This window comes from Gopherus flavomarginatus, chromosome 2 (assembly GCF_025201925.1).
Source record: "Gopherus flavomarginatus isolate rGopFla2 chromosome 2, rGopFla2.mat.asm, whole genome shotgun sequence".
Taxonomy (NCBI): Eukaryota; Metazoa; Chordata; order Testudines; family Testudinidae; genus Gopherus; species Gopherus flavomarginatus.
The window spans coordinates 48597430-48614992 of NC_066618.1; the positions used below are offsets into that span (position 1 = coordinate 48597430).

General features: G+C 36.6%; 1 protein-coding gene across 3 annotated transcripts in view; it reads right to left on the reverse strand.

Moving 5' to 3' along the window:
• The window catches only part of CALCR (calcitonin receptor), a 243969-nt gene that overhangs the window by 72835 nt on the left and 153571 nt on the right, over positions 1-17563 (reverse strand). For all 3 annotated transcript variants that reach the window (XM_050939598.1, XM_050939599.1, XM_050939597.1), the window contains exons 5-6: positions 10184-10296; positions 4826-4917 (exon numbers count right to left, since the gene is read on the reverse strand). In XM_050939598.1, coding sequence (XP_050795555.1) covers positions 4826-4917; positions 10184-10296 — 205 coding nt within the window. The remainder of the gene's footprint in view (positions 1-4825; positions 4918-10183; positions 10297-17563) is intronic.

A 17563-nucleotide genomic window follows, 5' to 3' on the forward strand; every position in this document is an offset into this window, starting at 1 on the left:
TAGCCCCTAGCAGTCCTGGGGAGCAGAAGAACACAAAGGTGGCTTTAGAAAAGCTCTGACAAAACTGTAGCTCTGAGCCAGCGTGTTTGTATATGAACTACTGCTGCTGATACAGACCTGAGGAGAAATGCGTATGGAGAATTTGTAGAGTTCACAGAGATAGTAGCTATTGCTTTAAAAATAAAAATGGATGAATTTGTAGTTTAATTTTGAAAGGTTTCCCCCAGGCCCAATGGCACAGGCTCAAAGTAGGTCAATTTTTTGGTCCTAGACCTTTTATACTACCTTTTAGCTAGAGTACTTTCATTCTTTTTACCAAAGATTCACATGATTTATTTACAGAGCAGCACAAAGATCCTAGAAGATTTTAACATCCAAATATCCAGGCATGAAACTATACCTTATGCAGTTTTCCATTATTTTACTTATCCTTCTTGCTGACAAAATGAAGTAACTGAACTAGTGTATTGAAAAGTGCTTTGTTTTAAGTTACTGGAGTGAGATAAACAGACAATGGAATTTTGTGTTTTCAAAATTGGAAATTTTAGTTCAGATAGAAATGCTGTTGAGAACGGGGGCCTCATCAACCATTCCTTCTTATCGATCTGTAAACTCTTGTTGAAGACAAGGAACATAAGAAATGAATGACTAGATCCTGCATTACATATCATGGTGGAGGAGGGAAAGAGTTCTTGAAGATCACAGGGTTATTACTGTGGTTAGTGAGACATGCAAAATCAAGTTGGTGATTTGGTTAGGTTTAATTCTCCAATGTTCAAATTTTGGATTTTTTTTTTATTGGAAATCCTGGGATACATAAAAATCAGAGTAATTGAGAGCAGTGTATGCAAATCATGTCCTTTCCCTCTCACTGAGGTAATAAAATAATTTGACATTGCTGGATGTTTTCTGATGGAGGTAAAGTCCTGTATACCTTACTTGTGTGAGTAAGAACTCCAATGGAACTAGTCCCTTGGGTAAAGATAGGATTTGGGGTTTTCTGTATAAAATGGCATGTCCTGGAGGCTAAAATGAAAAAGCCTTATCATATAATATTGGTATCTGACTTTAGTTTGTTATGTCATATAAATGAACACGCTCTTGCGGGGGTTGGAACACTGAAGTTCACTCCTACATACGACAGGATAATTACAGTTGTCTTAAGGACAGAAAAGAAAAGAAGTCAACAATGAAAGCAATTTACAGTCCTAGTGGTGTGGTGAGTGAGGAGACTATGTTCGGTTTTGAGTCATTTTGCTGGCAAATCAATTTAAGACAAAACACACTACTGCCACATTCCTACAACTCACATATATATTAGTGCTGCCTTGCAAAATTGTCAAAAATTTACCAGACACAAAATCTTATCATCCACCTTATCTGAGGATAATGGCACTGAAAAGACATTATATTTTAGTTGTTTATTAAGGTCCTGATCCTGCAAACGTTTATGCACATTCTTAAACTTTACTACTGTGAGTAGCCCCTTTGAAGTAAACTAAATTAAACTAAACTAAACTAAGCTAAACTAAACTAAAGATAGTCAAGTTAAACAAAGCACAGCATGGGGTTGTCTGCAACAGCAGGGGACTGGATTTGATAAAGGAGATCCCTTCCAGTCCTCCGTTCTATGTTCACAGAATCAAATTGGGGCATTAAAAAATACTGGTTCCCCAGGTTGAGTGGGAGAGTAGAATTTTGTGAAGCTGAATTAGAAAGTTAAAGAATAGACAAATGCCTAGTACTGGCCTTCATATGAGCCTCTGTTCATAACTATAAGAGAGAGAGGAATCTTGCCCTATCACAAAAGTGCCAGTTAAGTGAATAGTTCACAAAATACTGAGCAATTTCTCATATAGTAAATACAGTTTTCATACCCATGTTCCTTCTCAGCTCTCCTTTAATACCTTGGTCTGAATTTTGTAAAACAAATTCAAAGTTTAGTCACTTCAGAATTGGATAAGAATTTGAAAATTCAAACAAAAAGTGTTTTTTCTTATATATCTGTATAATTCTATTAGTATGTCTATTAGACTCAGGGCCATATTCTCAGCTAGTGGCATAGTTCCAAAGATATCAAAGAAGATAAGTTGATTTACACTAGCTGAGGAGCTGGCCCATATGCTTTGGATATTGCCAATATATATGCAGGTGAAATCTGGATCAAAGAAACACAAGCAAAATTAACACATTTTAAATTTGGGCACAATTTTATCTAAAAGAAACAAAGTTTTTTCCCTTGTATACCTGAAACGTCTATCCTTCTAAGGTACCTACCCTTCATCAAAGTGTCCAGAAGCCGAAAACAAAGTTACGGGACACATATCTAAGATTAGATCTTTAGCTGTGTTGAACTATTGCCTCCTTAACCATGTGTTTCAAATCACTGCCATCAATCATTAAATAGTCCATGCCCAGTGGGTTGGTCTCTCCCATAAGCAAAATTGCTCTATCTTTCTATCCCTCCTCCACTCCTGTCTCCTCACTGGTTAACTACCATCTCATCCTTGGCCTGATTTTCTTTGGCAGAGATTTGGAGAGCAAGATATTTTCCCATCTTTTGACCTACGCTCCCTACACAACCTCCTTGACTGCTTCCAGATTGGCTTTCAATCGCTTCCCAGTAGTAAAAATACTGAAAATGATATGGCACCTTGTCACACCAAATCATCCTGGTTTGTGCACCAGCATAATTAACAGATGGTTTGTTTTAGGCTGAAGTGAATTTTTAAGGCTAAATTATCGTCTCCAAATAAATATGGGTTTATAATAAAAAGCTGGCAGATTTTTAATTAGTACCGATAGTAATTGCACAATAATGACACTTTCTTATGCACTGTATAAGAACCTTTTTAGAGAGAACGATATTTGTTATATTTCCTGGTTTCATACTCTTGAAGTCTTATATATATATATATATATATATAAGATGCAAAATTATTCTGGAACTGAAATTCCAGTAGGATATAATTGTGCACATTATTTGTTCTGATGCAGACATACTTTTAAAATTGCTGTGCTTTTGTTGTGGTGTGGAGTGGAGAAAGCTTTTCTGAGTGGTTTTTTATCATGCAGATTTGGAAATATTTAACTAGTCATTCAAATTTGCAATTGTCTTGCAAATAGTTTTGGTTGTGTTGTGTTGATGGCACACATTTCCCTATTTGTGAGTTAGAGTTCTGGGGATGGATCCTCACCTGATGTTGACTGGTATAGTATCAGCTGTGGACCTGGTCCCTAACCCCAGGTGCTTTTTCAAAACATGCCTGGGTTTTTCCTTCTGTTTCACCAAAATATTTGTGAATATGCACTAGCACAGCACTTTTAGAGACACACTATCAGTGTTGCACGTTTAGTTTAGTCCGCAGAAGAGAAAACTGAGGGGGGATTTGATAGCCGCTTTCAACTACCTGAAAGGGGGTTCCAAAGAGGATGGATCTAGACTGTTCTCAGTGGTACCAAATGACAGAACAAGAAGTAATGGTCTCACGTTGTAGTGCGGGAGGTTTAGGTTGGATATTAGGAAAAACTTCTTTACTAGGAAGGTGGTGAAGCACTGGAATGGGTTACCTAGGGAGGTGGTGGAATCTCTTTCCTTAGAGGTTTTTAAAGTTAGACTTGACAAAGCCCTGGCTGGGATGATTTAGTTGGGGATTGGTCCTGCTTTGAGCAGGGGTTTGGACTAGATGATCTCCTGAGGTTCCTTCCAACCCTGATATTCTATGATAAAGAGATTGTACTACAGTACTTGTATTTGGTTAATTGAAAAATACTATTTCTTTTGTTTTTTTACAGTGCAAATACTTGAAATAAAAAAAATATAAAGTGAGCACTGTACACTATGTATTCTGTGTTGTAATTGAAAGCAATATATTTGAGAATGTAGAAAACATCCAATAATATATTTAAATAAATGGTATTCTATTATTGTTTAAGAGTGTGATTAATCACGATTAATTTTTTAAATCACTTGACAGCCCTAATGACTACCATTTCCCTTCACTGAAAACAGCAGGATCTATTCTGTCCTCAAATAGCCCAATACTATTCCCACTGAAGTTAATGGAAATTGTGAATATATATCTGAAGCATAATTGAATCCAGGGAGATCCCTCGGCTACTTCGACAGAGATACTTCATATAAAAAGCTATTTGCCAGACTTACACTGTGAAGCATGCAATTTTATTGTCCTAATTAAGCTGCTATACAGATGGTGCAAATATTTTTACGAATATCAAGTGTTCCAGACTCTTGCAACTCCTGCCACAGAATCTCACTTTATAACCTCTAGTGAAATTCAGAGGATGATTACACCCTGTGTAATTTGTTTCAGGTGCATTGGGTTTCTGGTCTGTGGCCCAGATCAGCAATTCATGAAGGGTATTATACAATTGAGGTCAGAGAGTGATGGATCCCAAATTATAACCGAGAAGGTTCCTTTGGTATTATAATAGCTACCAGCATACTCAAAGGGTCAATAGACAACTGGTGAATCAGTGAGGCCTAATGAATCCCCAGTCACACCACCTTTCCACTGGCCACACCCCGGATGCCAACCACAGAGAGGGTAGTGATGTACGATCCAGGCTGTATACTACTAAAAGATCCCTGTATATTGGAGAGATCCTCCTGTGACCAGATACTTTAAGATTACTTGGCACAAGACCTGGGCAAATAAATTTCTTCCTGTATTATCAGGAACAATAATAAGGAGAAGTGATCATAACTGTCAAGTCCTCCTATATTCCCACAAACACTTCTAGCATTTGGTAATATGTTAAAGAAGAAAAAAAAACAGAAGCTGAAAGAAAAAGAAACACTTACTTGAAATAGAAGAAAATCCCCAGGGAAATCAATAGTGAAGTTATAGACAAAGCATGGCCTACTATAGCCATATAATAAAGTATGAATGCCATCTGGAATAAAAAAGAATGAAAACATGAAAAACTAGCAAGGAGCAATTTAATTCTTATCGTGAGCAAGAATTTGCAAAACCAACCAATTTTCATTTCTTTTTATTCAGAAGCTCCTCTAAGATATTCCTGAAACATTCATAATACATTAAAAGGCATCACCAAAAATAAAAAGATGAGATTAAGTGTTTTTTTCACACGTAGGTTCTGCTTCTGCCCCTTAAATGCAATGGCAAAATTCCAATTAACTTTAAAGGAAAACAATTAAGTTTAGAACAAAAAATCAGATCCATATTGCAAACGCCACTCAAAACAAATGGCACATTCTTCCAAAAATACTTTGGAAAAACAATTTGTGTTAATTAAACTTCCCATTCTGAGTGTCCTCTCACTTACACTAGTATGAAGAAGTAAGTCCATGGGACAAATTCTGCTCTCAGACTGATGTAAAGCCATTGAAACTGCCTGGCCAATAGGAATTACACCAATCAAAAGCTATTATAAGTGGCAGGAGAAACAGACACCTAGTCAATATCACCAAAATATAAAATAGGCTTATTCATGTTTCATTTGCTGTCAATTTATTATTGAAACAAAATCACATGCAACAGCACTGGTTATAGAATGTTGCATTATTCAAACATCATATTTGTTCTTGGCCAAGCCTGTGAGCGTCTTTGAGCTATAGAACGATTTCTGGAAACTGGCAGCTGGGAAGGCTCCATTATTACCTTCTTCAATGGAAGGATTGATATTTTAGTAACATACTCTCAAAAATCATTTATTAGCGGGTCTGCTCGGCTTCCTTTCTTTCTGGAGATGTTTCATTAGTTCTTTTTTTGTTGCACACAAGAAGTTTTCCTTTTTCTTTTTTTGTCTTAAATAATTAAATTAACTCTTTTTAAAGGAACGTCCTCCTCCACAAAATGCTTAAGTACCATACCAGCATTGCAGGCATTGTTTTCCTATTCATCACTGCTCTGCCACCCTCCCTTTTCCACTGTGTTTCTGGCAATGTGGGAAGAATTGAGGGAGAAAGGGTGTTTCCAACAACACGTTGAGATCACTCATCTTCAGTTAGCATCTAGCTGGCTTCTAATTACCCAGCTTTCTTTAGTTGTGCTGCATGTAATTCTGAATTTGTGGGAGTTATGAATACAAAATTTGCAGTTTCATTTAAAAAAAAACAAAGCAAAAAATTAGTTCTTCACGGTGCAGATGTATTATTTTAAACTACTCAATGCTCTGGTAATTTTACAGTTATGGTGTCAAGTCCTGTTGCCACTGGCTTAAATGGGAGTAGGACTTGGAGTCTTGTTTGTTTGTTTACCCTGCAGTCACTTTACACAGTTCTGGACATCTTAGTTTGCATAAAGTGGGTGTAAATATAATTGGCCAGATGATTGGTACCTAACAGAGTATTATATAGTGGGCCACAGTTTAAATAAGAATCAGCTCATTTGAATTTATAACCCGGAGTTTGACTGTTTCTGCACATACAGTGGTGAGGGTGCAAGGAGCCTTCCACCTCTTTATGTTCCTACACAGTGACCAGCCACAATATGGGTGGAGAGTGCAAATGCTAGGCTAGCAGCTCTGGTGATGATAGAAACTTAAGACAGAAGAGGGTAGGATGTAGTGAGGACAGGGCAACTTTCTTGACTATCTGATTAGAATACTATTTTTTCATATATGCTCCTTGTTGTTCCTTGTCTGTGTTTGCTGAAGTTATGTTGTTGCTTTTATGCATGTCCTAGTTAGCACATCTTTATAGCCAGAACTTAGTTCATAAAGAAGCCATCCCTAAACTTTTTGATTTGTTGTCATTCTTGTACACCGAGACTATTATAAACCAGCTATAAAATGGAAAAGAACTATGGGTATTAACATACAAATGAAAGTACCAGGTATGTTTGTGTTTGTTTATAGAAAGACTGAAACCTGTTCAAACTGTCATTCATTCATTTTAGGGCTATGAAGGCATTTTTAAACATATTACCTCAAAGTCAGCAATAACCTTTGTGACAACACCATAAAAGCATGCTATGAGTTTGTTCAATGCAGATTTCTAAAAATAAAACAAAGGCAATTCTGAATGCATTGAACTGCCAAATAATACATCATATGGTGTATCTATAACAGCCTCTGCAGTGTAGACTAATGACCTGCTATATCCTACAAATATAGAATATTTGGTTTCTCCTATTAAATCAAGACATATGTTGAACTGTTCTAGTAACTCTGTATTCCTAAAAACTCCACTTTGTTCTATCTCATCTCCCATTTATATATCGCTTTATGCCTTCGGTATGGAATGCTACTAAATGAAATATTTTTGATGGTCACTTTTTTCAACATTTCTTAACTGCAAGGAACACTTTGGCAAAGGTAATCTTAGAAAATAACACCTCTTGCTACAATACTAATGAGATTATCAGTATACACTGGATAGAAGCTTATAAATTAAGCACCCTCTTGGTTTAGGAATACATGGATTAAAAGTAAGTGGCCAGCTTGGCACAACTATAGAGATGGGATCCTGCAGCAGAGAAATAAAATGGAAAATGCAGAAAGAACTTAACATATGCAAAAGTTTCCTTTGTATTTTATCTGCACGTTGGCTGAATTATGTTCAAAATTCTTCTTTTGGAAGGCATGCTTAATAGGCAACAGAGCTACATTTTTGCCTCTTGGCATTGTGCCAATATCTAGAAAAAGGATGTATTCATGGTCCTTTTATTCAATGCCTCTGGGACCTCACGTTGTTACTATAATAGTTGTTACTATTACTCTCTTGGTGACACATAGGTTAACACATTTTACACCGATGGTTCTTTATGGTAAAAAAATCATCTCAGATCAGTCCAATAGATCTTTCCAATACACTGTAGAATGGACCGTTACTAAGTATAACCACAGACATTTAGGTAGCTGTTTAAAAAACAAACCCAAATGAGGGTCTGGCTCTTTTCCTTCTAGAGTTCCAAGGAGTCATAAATTATTTACTGTAATCACATTTTTCTGGAGCTCCACTCAGATTTCAGAAATGTGTTGCTTTTCATAAGCGCCTCTAAGTTGATATTTTTTTTTAAAGCTTTTCCTCACATTTTTTGGTTCTTGTCTCTTTCTGTGTCACGTTTGGTTCGGTATTCTTAATTCTCTCCTCAAGGTTAACCGCCTAATCCTGCAAACAATTTATGCACACATTTAACTTTACTCACATAAGTAGGCCCATTGATTTCAGTGGAATTGTTACATGTTTAAAGTTAAGTGTATGCAGGTTTGTAGGACTTTCTGGCTGAGCAGTGTCTTTTATATCAACTTCTTTTCAAAGGATTGGAACACAGAGCAATGATTTTTACTTGAAAGGTGGGTTTTTTTTTGGTTTTTTTTTTAAAGTCATGCTAAGATCTAGCCCAGGAGAAATATCATCAACAGCTGGAGTTGCTTATCACAGTAACTTCAAATGAAACATTAAACTTCATCTTCACTAGCATTGGGCAAATAAGTAAAAATAATAGTCATTTAAAATTATTATTACAAAATTAGTTATATTAATTGATCACAAATTCTTCATCCAGTTATAAGCCCAGTTCTAGGGATGGGTAAATAATTTTAAAAATACTATTAAATAGGGTGACAAATGTGAAACGTACACAGTAAATATTCAAAGGCTAATAAGATTTTAACAGGGTTCAAAAAAGAGCTAGATAAATTCATAGAGGATAGGTCCATCAATGGCTATTAGTCAGGATGGGCAGGAATGGTGTCCCTAGGGTCTGTTTGCCAGAGGCTGGAAATGTGCGATGGGATGGATCGCTTGATGATTACCTGTTCGGTTCATTCTCTCTGGGGCACCTGGCATTGGCCACTGTTGAAAGACAGGATACTGGGCTAGATGGACCTTTGGTCTGACCCAGTATGGCCATTCCTAAATTTTTATGTTTGATCAACTCTAATCCTTTTCTTGGCTTAGTTATGCCACTATTTCATAGGATATTTTCCATATCTAGCTAACTATGTCAGTTATGGAGACAGTAGATGCTATAAGGTTGATATCTGTCTGGTGTAAAATAGAGTGAGATGACCAACTAATTTTAGATAGGTAATAAACTGCATTCAGATGGTAAAAATGTTTAGTTCTTATCATCTTGTATATCGAAGTAAAGGGCTTCCTTGTGTGGATGGGTGCAGGGTTAATTTGGTTTAACACTGCTAAATTCGAGATAAACTCGCAGCGTAGACCAGGCCTAAGTAAACTGGAACTAGTTCTGTACCCTATAGGTAAAAGGTTTTATACCATACTAGAAATCCTTTGTGTAATTTAGTTTTCCAACTGCTTTTTTAATGAGGAAAAAAAATCACCAGATGATCACATTGATGGGAAGGATAGAATGAGCAGTTGAAGTGGGTCCATATAGTACATATTTACCTGTCATAAATTAATATATATGAAATAAAAATAAGTGTCAGAGTAGCAAAAAACATTTCAAAACTCATTGATGTACTCATGGATATTGACAATTCATTTCAACCCATAGATTCTCTAGAGACCACAAAATTCTGGGTTCAATGTTTTATACAAATAAAATACACAACTAAGTTTTTTCTGAATTTATCATTTTACCATTTTCTGTCTTCGCTTTCCCCATACCCTGTACCCATTTTGATTAAGTTATTGACTATTGTGGAGCACACACAACTCCTAATGAAATTAATTGGCGTTGTGGGTGTTCAGCACCTCTCAGAAACAAATCCTAACCGGCATGGCACAATATACCATAAAAGTACAATGAATTTACTGTTTCTCTCTCATCTCTTGGAGAGAGTAACAGTAACACATTTATTCACGGCTTGCAGGGAGTTTGCTCTTTCAGCAAAAACTAACACAAATGAATGTGCTCATGTGAACAGTCACATTAAATTCAAGGATTTCGAAGATTATGGCCTAAGATTGCTATAGTCCACTGAAATATAATAATTATCTAAGAAGATGCTCCCCTTTAAAAGCTTTTATTTGGAAGCAACCTCCTTTCCCCACAGAATTCAAATGCCAATATATCATTTAAAAAATTTGATAAGAACATATACCTTAGTGGCAGTACACAAAAAAACAAGTAATTGGATCATCTTTTACACTGTCAAGACTCCAGCTAATCTGCGCTATTCTGGCTAAATTTTAGATCGTATAAATTTATCACAAATAATATGCTGTTGGCCCAGCTCAATATCAGTCTCAGAAAACACTGAAATGTTAATCAGGGCCTACCTTCAATTTCTCAGAGGTGAAGGAATTACACAGTGTATAGTTGGACCAAGTCCGATTGCTCTCTGGATGTCGGAACCAATTTCCTGTTTCATCACAGTACTTTGAAGCCCTTTCTGTCAACAAAATGCAAGTGTTACTATTTTAGTGCATGAACATTACAAAAATCCCAGCTTAATTTAGATGCAATAATTTATGTAATAACTCAATATGAAGTGGCAGCCGAAAATTGTTCATGGTTGAGAGCAATGCCAAACACTGCTAATTGAACCATGCCAGCAAAAAGTACATATGCATGCACACCTGGGTGCTCATTCTCAAACACACACATACCTTGTCTTTGCACATCCTGGTATGTTCACACATGCTCAGTTTTCATGCCCAACTGTGCTTGCATGTAATTTGTTGGTGCAAGTAGTTTTTGAAAACCTGATCTTTAGGGGAAGAGCGAGATATCATTATACGGGCACAAAAGGCCTGAACGTGCTAGCAGAGCTTCAAGATACAGGAGTGAGGGGCATCTGACTTTGGAGAGGTCATAAATGGGAATCTTTACTCCTTGCAATTTATGGATCAATACTTTGCAGTTGCTCTCTCCAAGGCAGTGCAGTGGAGCCACAGGTGGGACTAGTAGGTTGATAAACTATATAGCTAAAAACACTGGCAAAGCAAGCAATGGGGAGTGGGAGCAAAGCAAACAATGTCTTCTGTTGCAGCCCATGAGCTACAGTAGTGGCTATGCAGTCACTATGCTGGCAATGTGTGTGTGTGTGTGTGTGTGTGTGTGTGTGTGTGTGTGTGTGTGTGTGTGTGTGTGTGTGTGTGTGTGTGTGTGAGAGAGAGAGAGAATTCTGTACTCTCTCCATATAAGCCCCAAACTCATTGAAGTCAATGGGAGTTTTGCTTTCAATGAGACTTTAAGATTGGTCATATCACAGGTGAAGACTTTAGCAAGTAGGTATCCTGGTGATTTATAAAAACCTAGGATGGACAGATGCTATAGCAAACAATCCATATCTTCAGTTTCATTTGAAATGGTGATAAGCAGTCTCTGTTTAGTTAATTTACTGTGTGTAGGGATCCTGCCCACATGTGTACATAGTCTCAGCTACTGAGTGCTGAGCACTCCAGCTTGGTTCTCCACCATCAGAAGTGTGGGAACTATGGATGTGGGGGGTGCCGCTGCACCCCCTGACTTGAAGTGGTTTACATTATATATAGGATTTACAGTTTGATTCAATGGCTTTCAGCATCTCCATTATAAAAATTGTTCCAACACTCCTATCCAGGTTTGTTTTGTAAAATTGCTCTATGCAGACAATTACATGTCAACATCTGCGCCAAATCCTGCCATCTTGATTCAATCCTTTCTCAACTGGGACGCAATGGAAAGCCTGACTGAGCAAGGACCGCAGATTTGGGCCACAGTGCTGAATGACTGGTGTTTCCTAGGACTGAGGTGAACTCTTTTATGTTATGAAAAACGGGGCATTTTAAAGTTCCTGTTTTTAGAAAGTTATTTTAATTTTCACCTAATCTAACTTTGTAGTTGTATTAGATCTATAGCCATATCGGCAACATTTCCAATCAATATACTTTTACAGAACAGATTAATATAATTTGCACGTATACATTCTTTGTTCACTCTGTGCATTTATTTTCTTCTAGAATTCTGACATTGTGTGATTTATTTTAATTCTTAAGGCTTATTCTCTGCACATGCTAATGAAAAAAAAAGCAAGTGAATGCACTGACAAGGCAAAGATTTATATAGAGTATGTTATCCTTTGCTGACCAGACACATCATTATATAGAAATAGTTGGAAGACTTGGAAATAGTACATTTTACATGCTTCAAAAAAGAACGCTCTTGAAATAGCTGCGAGTTTCACATCAACAGCTCTGGCGACCTACTGTTTAAAATCAGTACGTGCACAGGCAATACAGAGAGGAAAAGAACATATTATCTCAGCCTTCCATCAATTTAACTTAGATAATCTTAGACTGCATTTATAGCATCTTTCCCTTTGTATTCATTGCCAGATATTATCTAAAGCTGGAATGAGTTTGCAGTCATAAATAGAGATTAAGAGTTACTATACTATAGAACACAATGTACAGAATTTTACCTACTATTCTATGGTACTGCACAATGTATAAAGCTTTGCTGATATGCTATGGATCATAACATGCCTAACATCCATCTCTGTACTCTGATGTGTGCTCTGAGGGCCAGAGGGAAATCTTTTGTCTAGTACTTTTCATTTAGCCCAGAAAAACATAATTGATCCTGGTTTGGTGGCTTTTTCCTCCATCCCCTTACTGCCTTCTGAGTTCTCTCATTTACTCTCCCTCATCAGAAAGTGCAGTGTGTGATGTTAGTGTGTTGATCAGTGTGTTTCTTTTTCTGATAAGTCATTTAGTAAGTTTGACTCCCAGGTAGTGAGCAAAGATCATCAGTCAACAGATAATTTTCTTTAGCAACACTCTCTGATGCTGGAGGTTATAAATAATTAGTGACAGGCTAACTGGTTGGAGCTCATCTGTCTGTGACAAACCTGAGACGTGGTAGTCAGATCATGTTAGGGAAGATTAGCATTTGAAGTAGTTTTATATGAAGTGCCTCCCACCTCTATATGATAAATCAGGTGCCTCATCCTGGGGCATTGTAATCTTTCCCAGTGCCCACTATATTATTTCTCACAGTAAAAACATTTGATTTCTGTTTTAAACCTACTATTCTGGATTTAAATGAAGTAGTGGCCATTTAACCCAGGCTTTGCACTGAGTTGTTCTGAAGGTGGTTCTTAAGGCAATGTGACTGGAGCGGTTGTAGAGCAGGCATTGGGCAATGAGGTCGGGCTACTTAATCTTTTCTTTTTTGAATAAACAGAAGTGCTAGTAACAGAGAGCTTTGAAAATAATAAAATAATGTTTGATGGAAGGACAAGATTTATATCTGCATATCAACAGGGCGGAAACAAAAGTGGCGGCGTTTGGAGCAGCCAAATAATATGAATTATTGCAAATATGATGTTTTGATTGTGAACTGTTCACTTGGACTATTCATCGTTCATATTCTGGGATTGGAGCATTGAAACATTTTAAACAAGTTAACAAGGAGCAATAAGCAATTAATGCCAGAAAAAGTTTTATATGAAAAATCGTTCATGCTAAAATTAGTGACGCTTTTAGGATTCATAATCATTTTCACGAGTTAGCCCGAAGTCACTTGCATGGCACAAATATATTGTCTCATGAGTCCCCATGAAACAAACTTGATAGTTTTATTCGGTGATCAGCTTTTTCACTGTTAAATTAACTCACCTGATAACAGACATCTGTGAGCTTTTAAATTTTTTGATTGTTGCTACTAAACATTTTCTTTTATGTCAGCAAATACTAGTAGTTGGATTGTTTTGTCATTCTCTGGATAGAAGTGATACATGCTTTGTAGCACTGACTGTGTACACCCCGCGGATGGAGGAATATCTGATATCTCTACAGAGCACCAATAAATTATTTGTAGAGAAAATATTTCAAGAAACAGATAAATGTTTATATCACATAGAAGCCCATATAAAGCTTCAACTCCAATGTCATCATCATAATATAAAATGATATCAGAAAAGTCCATGAGAAGCTGAGCCAAAATATATATAATATAATCATTTTATGTACCGTGGGGAAATAAATAATTAATTCAAAAATCTAACTGTCAATCCAGATGAAGAGAGAGGAGGAAAAGAAAAGACCCAGAAGGAGCTGAGGGCGAGCGGACAGAGAATTAAGCTGGAACAATAGATTTTTTTTAAATTTTTTTACTATGAACAGAATGATGTCACCTCAAAATGTATATAAACGGAGGCTGTACTTCCATATTTGGACTATGGTAATATGGATAGGGCACTTAAACTTTACTCATTAAGCCAAATTGAGGCCTGATGTAAGAGGATGCAGTTCCCTAATAAGTTAACTGCTTATGGGTAAATGGGATATATTACTGCACTCTTTTAAACTTTACTCCAAGAGCCCATCTTGATATTTAAAAATGACTGATTTATTAAATGAAATCAAAGACAGAAACAAAACCACCAAAATGCATGATCAACTGGTACCTTGTGTCCAAACAGGCTTGTAAAGATGAGCAAGCACACTTGTTTCTGGGAGATGCTTGCCTGCTTCAACCAGACAGACTCCCTAAGTGCTAAGGCAGGTTTTATTTTTTTTAACATATTATTTTTTAACAGAGAAACAGCCTGCAGATATCAAGCCACATTAAGTTGATGAACTTCATGAATACACAACTCGTGTGCTGTTCTGTACAATTCAGACAAGCTAATAAAGGATGAAGAAGCAGTCTTGCTACAGATGAGTGGGGAGAAAATATTCTGCTTGTCAAAAAAAAAAGACTTTTTCAAAGACTCAAATCTAATTTTGCAACATGTTATAAATGAGAGATGTCATAATGTACTTTGCACAGGCAGTTTCCTGGATTACTTATGTGATAAAATTGAGCCAAATTCATCCTTAGTGTAAGCCCATTGACATCAATGTCATTATGCTAATGATATATTTGGCCTTTTACCTTATTAGCACTTCTGTTATCAATAGTACAAATCTACATAATACACCACATTCATTCCTGTTTTGACTCCGCTGATTCGAAAAGGATTACAAAAAGGACTAATTTGACCCAATGATTATAAAATTTGCACATAAAAATATAGTTAATGGAGTTGAAACAGTGATCAATTTGTCCTGACAGACTGCTTTGTAAGAACATAAGAATACCCATAGTGAGTCATACCAATGGTCTACCTAACCTAGTGTGCTGTCTTCCAACAGAGACCAATGCCACGTGCTTCAGAGGGAATGAAGAGAACAGGGCAATTATCCAGTGATCCATCTCTTGTCATCCAATCCCAGCTTCTGGCAGTCAGAGGTTTAGGGACACACAGAGCACCTGGCTATCTTGGCTAATGGCCATTAATGAACCTATCCTCCATGAATTTATCTAATTCTTTTTCTGGACCCCGTTATATTTGGACTTCACAACATCCCATGGCAAAAAGTTTCACAGGTTGACTATGCATTTTATGAAGAAGTACTTCCTTATGTTTGTTTTAAACCTGCTGCCTATTAATTTCATTGAGTGACCCCTGGTTCTTGCATTACATAAAGGGGTAAATAACATGTCCTTATTCACTTTCTGCTTTTATAGACCTCTATCATATTCCCCATTAGTCATCTCTTTTCTTTAAACTGAACAGTCCCAGTCTTTTTATTCTCTCCTTGTATGAAAGCTATTACATACCCCAATCATTTGTTTCGCCCTTCTCTGCACTTTTCCCAGTTCTAATCTTTTTTGAGATGGGGAGACCAGAACTGCATGCAGTATTCAAGGATTATAATTTTACACAAAATGTTCCATGTGAGAAAGAGATTGCAATGATAAGAAGTAATTTTGTACTGAGCAGGGCAGAATTGAAACAGTCTGTAGAGACTTGGATTTTTTTTTTAAAAAAAGCATGTCTGTAAAGGGCAAAGGAAATGAGTAGGGTCATGGGAAAGGAGATAGAGAAATCTGTAGGTGATTGGTCAAACTAAATGATCATAATTGTCCCTTCTGGATTTCAAATATATGAGGCACATTCTCAGCTGCTGTAAACTGGCATAGCTTTACTGAAACAAATCGAACTACACCAATTTACACCAGCTGAGACTGTGGCAGAAAAATAAGCAACTGAATGCTGAGATACATTGGCCTAGGAACGCACAAAGAAGGCACCATTCTCTCCAGAGTATAGTCCCACCTTATTTGTTTTTTACATTGTTTCCTTTAGCTGTCAACATCAAGTGTAGGCTTGGCACAATTTGTTTTTTTTTTTTGTTTTTTGTTTTTTTTTTTATAGTTTCAACAGAAAATATCATTTTAAAAAATTAAAAAATGCTTAAATTATCTAGGTACATTTTCCACTGTTGTGCAAAATTATAGGTTTAAGGATTTTTTGTATTGTTCTTGATTTAAATTTTCACAGTTACAGGAAATTACGGGGGGTCAGACAATAATAATCTAATGGCCGTGGATGATGAGATTAAAAAAATTAAAGCTTTATAGATGTTAATACACAAACTGTCAAAACAACATGTCAAAATTTTAGCCTTAAATCAAACTCTAAGGAGTTCTCAAACAGTATTTTTCTTACTTTACCAATCTGAACATTTCTGTTAATATTGATGGAAACATTTTTGGTCATTTTGTGTGTGTATAGTGAAATTGACATTTATCAACATTTACCAATAAAAATCTAATCCTGCCAAGCCTAGTGAAGCGTCACTGTGAGGTTGGATTTGAATAGCTCGTGTATATGATGAAGCGGATGAACAAAATGCATACAGTCAGACTATGTATCATCACCAGACCCTACTTCATTTTTCAAATTATGAATGCAGAAAGTAGGAAAGTTCAAAAAGTACAGCATATTTTATTCTTGGATTGTTTTTCCTAGTATTCAAAGCTACACATGGATGTTAGCCAAGAAGAATATTAAGGAAGCTGAGGTTACTTAGTTAACAGTGATTTATTATATGATACATTGCAAACCTCCCTGGAGCCCCAATCCAGCAAAGCACTAAAGAAGATGCTTTTTGAAGTCAATGGGATTCCACATGTGCTTAAAGAGAAGCACATGCTTAAGTGGTTTGCGGGATTGGAGCCTTAAAGAAAGGGAAATTTGACTGTGTTGCTGTTTTTTCCCAATAAAACTGTTATTCACTAGTAAGACTTCCTTTTTCCTCAACAAAAATCTGAAAATCTAGCTGCATTGTATTGACCATTAACAAATCCTTGTTGAAAGTAATTACTTGCCGTTCAAACCCGAATACAATATATCAATACAGTTCAACCTGTGCTTCTGTCCCCTCCATTTCCCTTCCTTAGCAGTTGCAAGATTCTAATCACCACAAGACTTCCTGTCGCTCTCATACTTTAACTCCTCATGTTAAGAGCAGCCACCTGTGAAACAAACTTCTGACCGTATGCTGGCTTGTGCAGCACCTGTAAGTTATTCCATGGTACCTGATAGAAGGAAAGCTACTCTAGGTGAACCAAAAGAAGACGAGCTGGTCACTCTGTCAGGGAAACAGTGACAATTGATGAAAATGCAGACTAACGAGCTAACAAAAGAGCAGAGAAAGATGCTAAATGAAAAGTGTGGAATATGAAAGACAATAAGTGTCATCCATGAACATTAGAACAGTAAGATTAGCAGGAAAACAGGAAAAAGAGGGATTCCCCCCCGTAGTTGTAAATAGATTCCACTAATTAGAAGCTGTTCATTAGGTTAATAACAGATGCTGAAATTACCATAATTCAGAGAT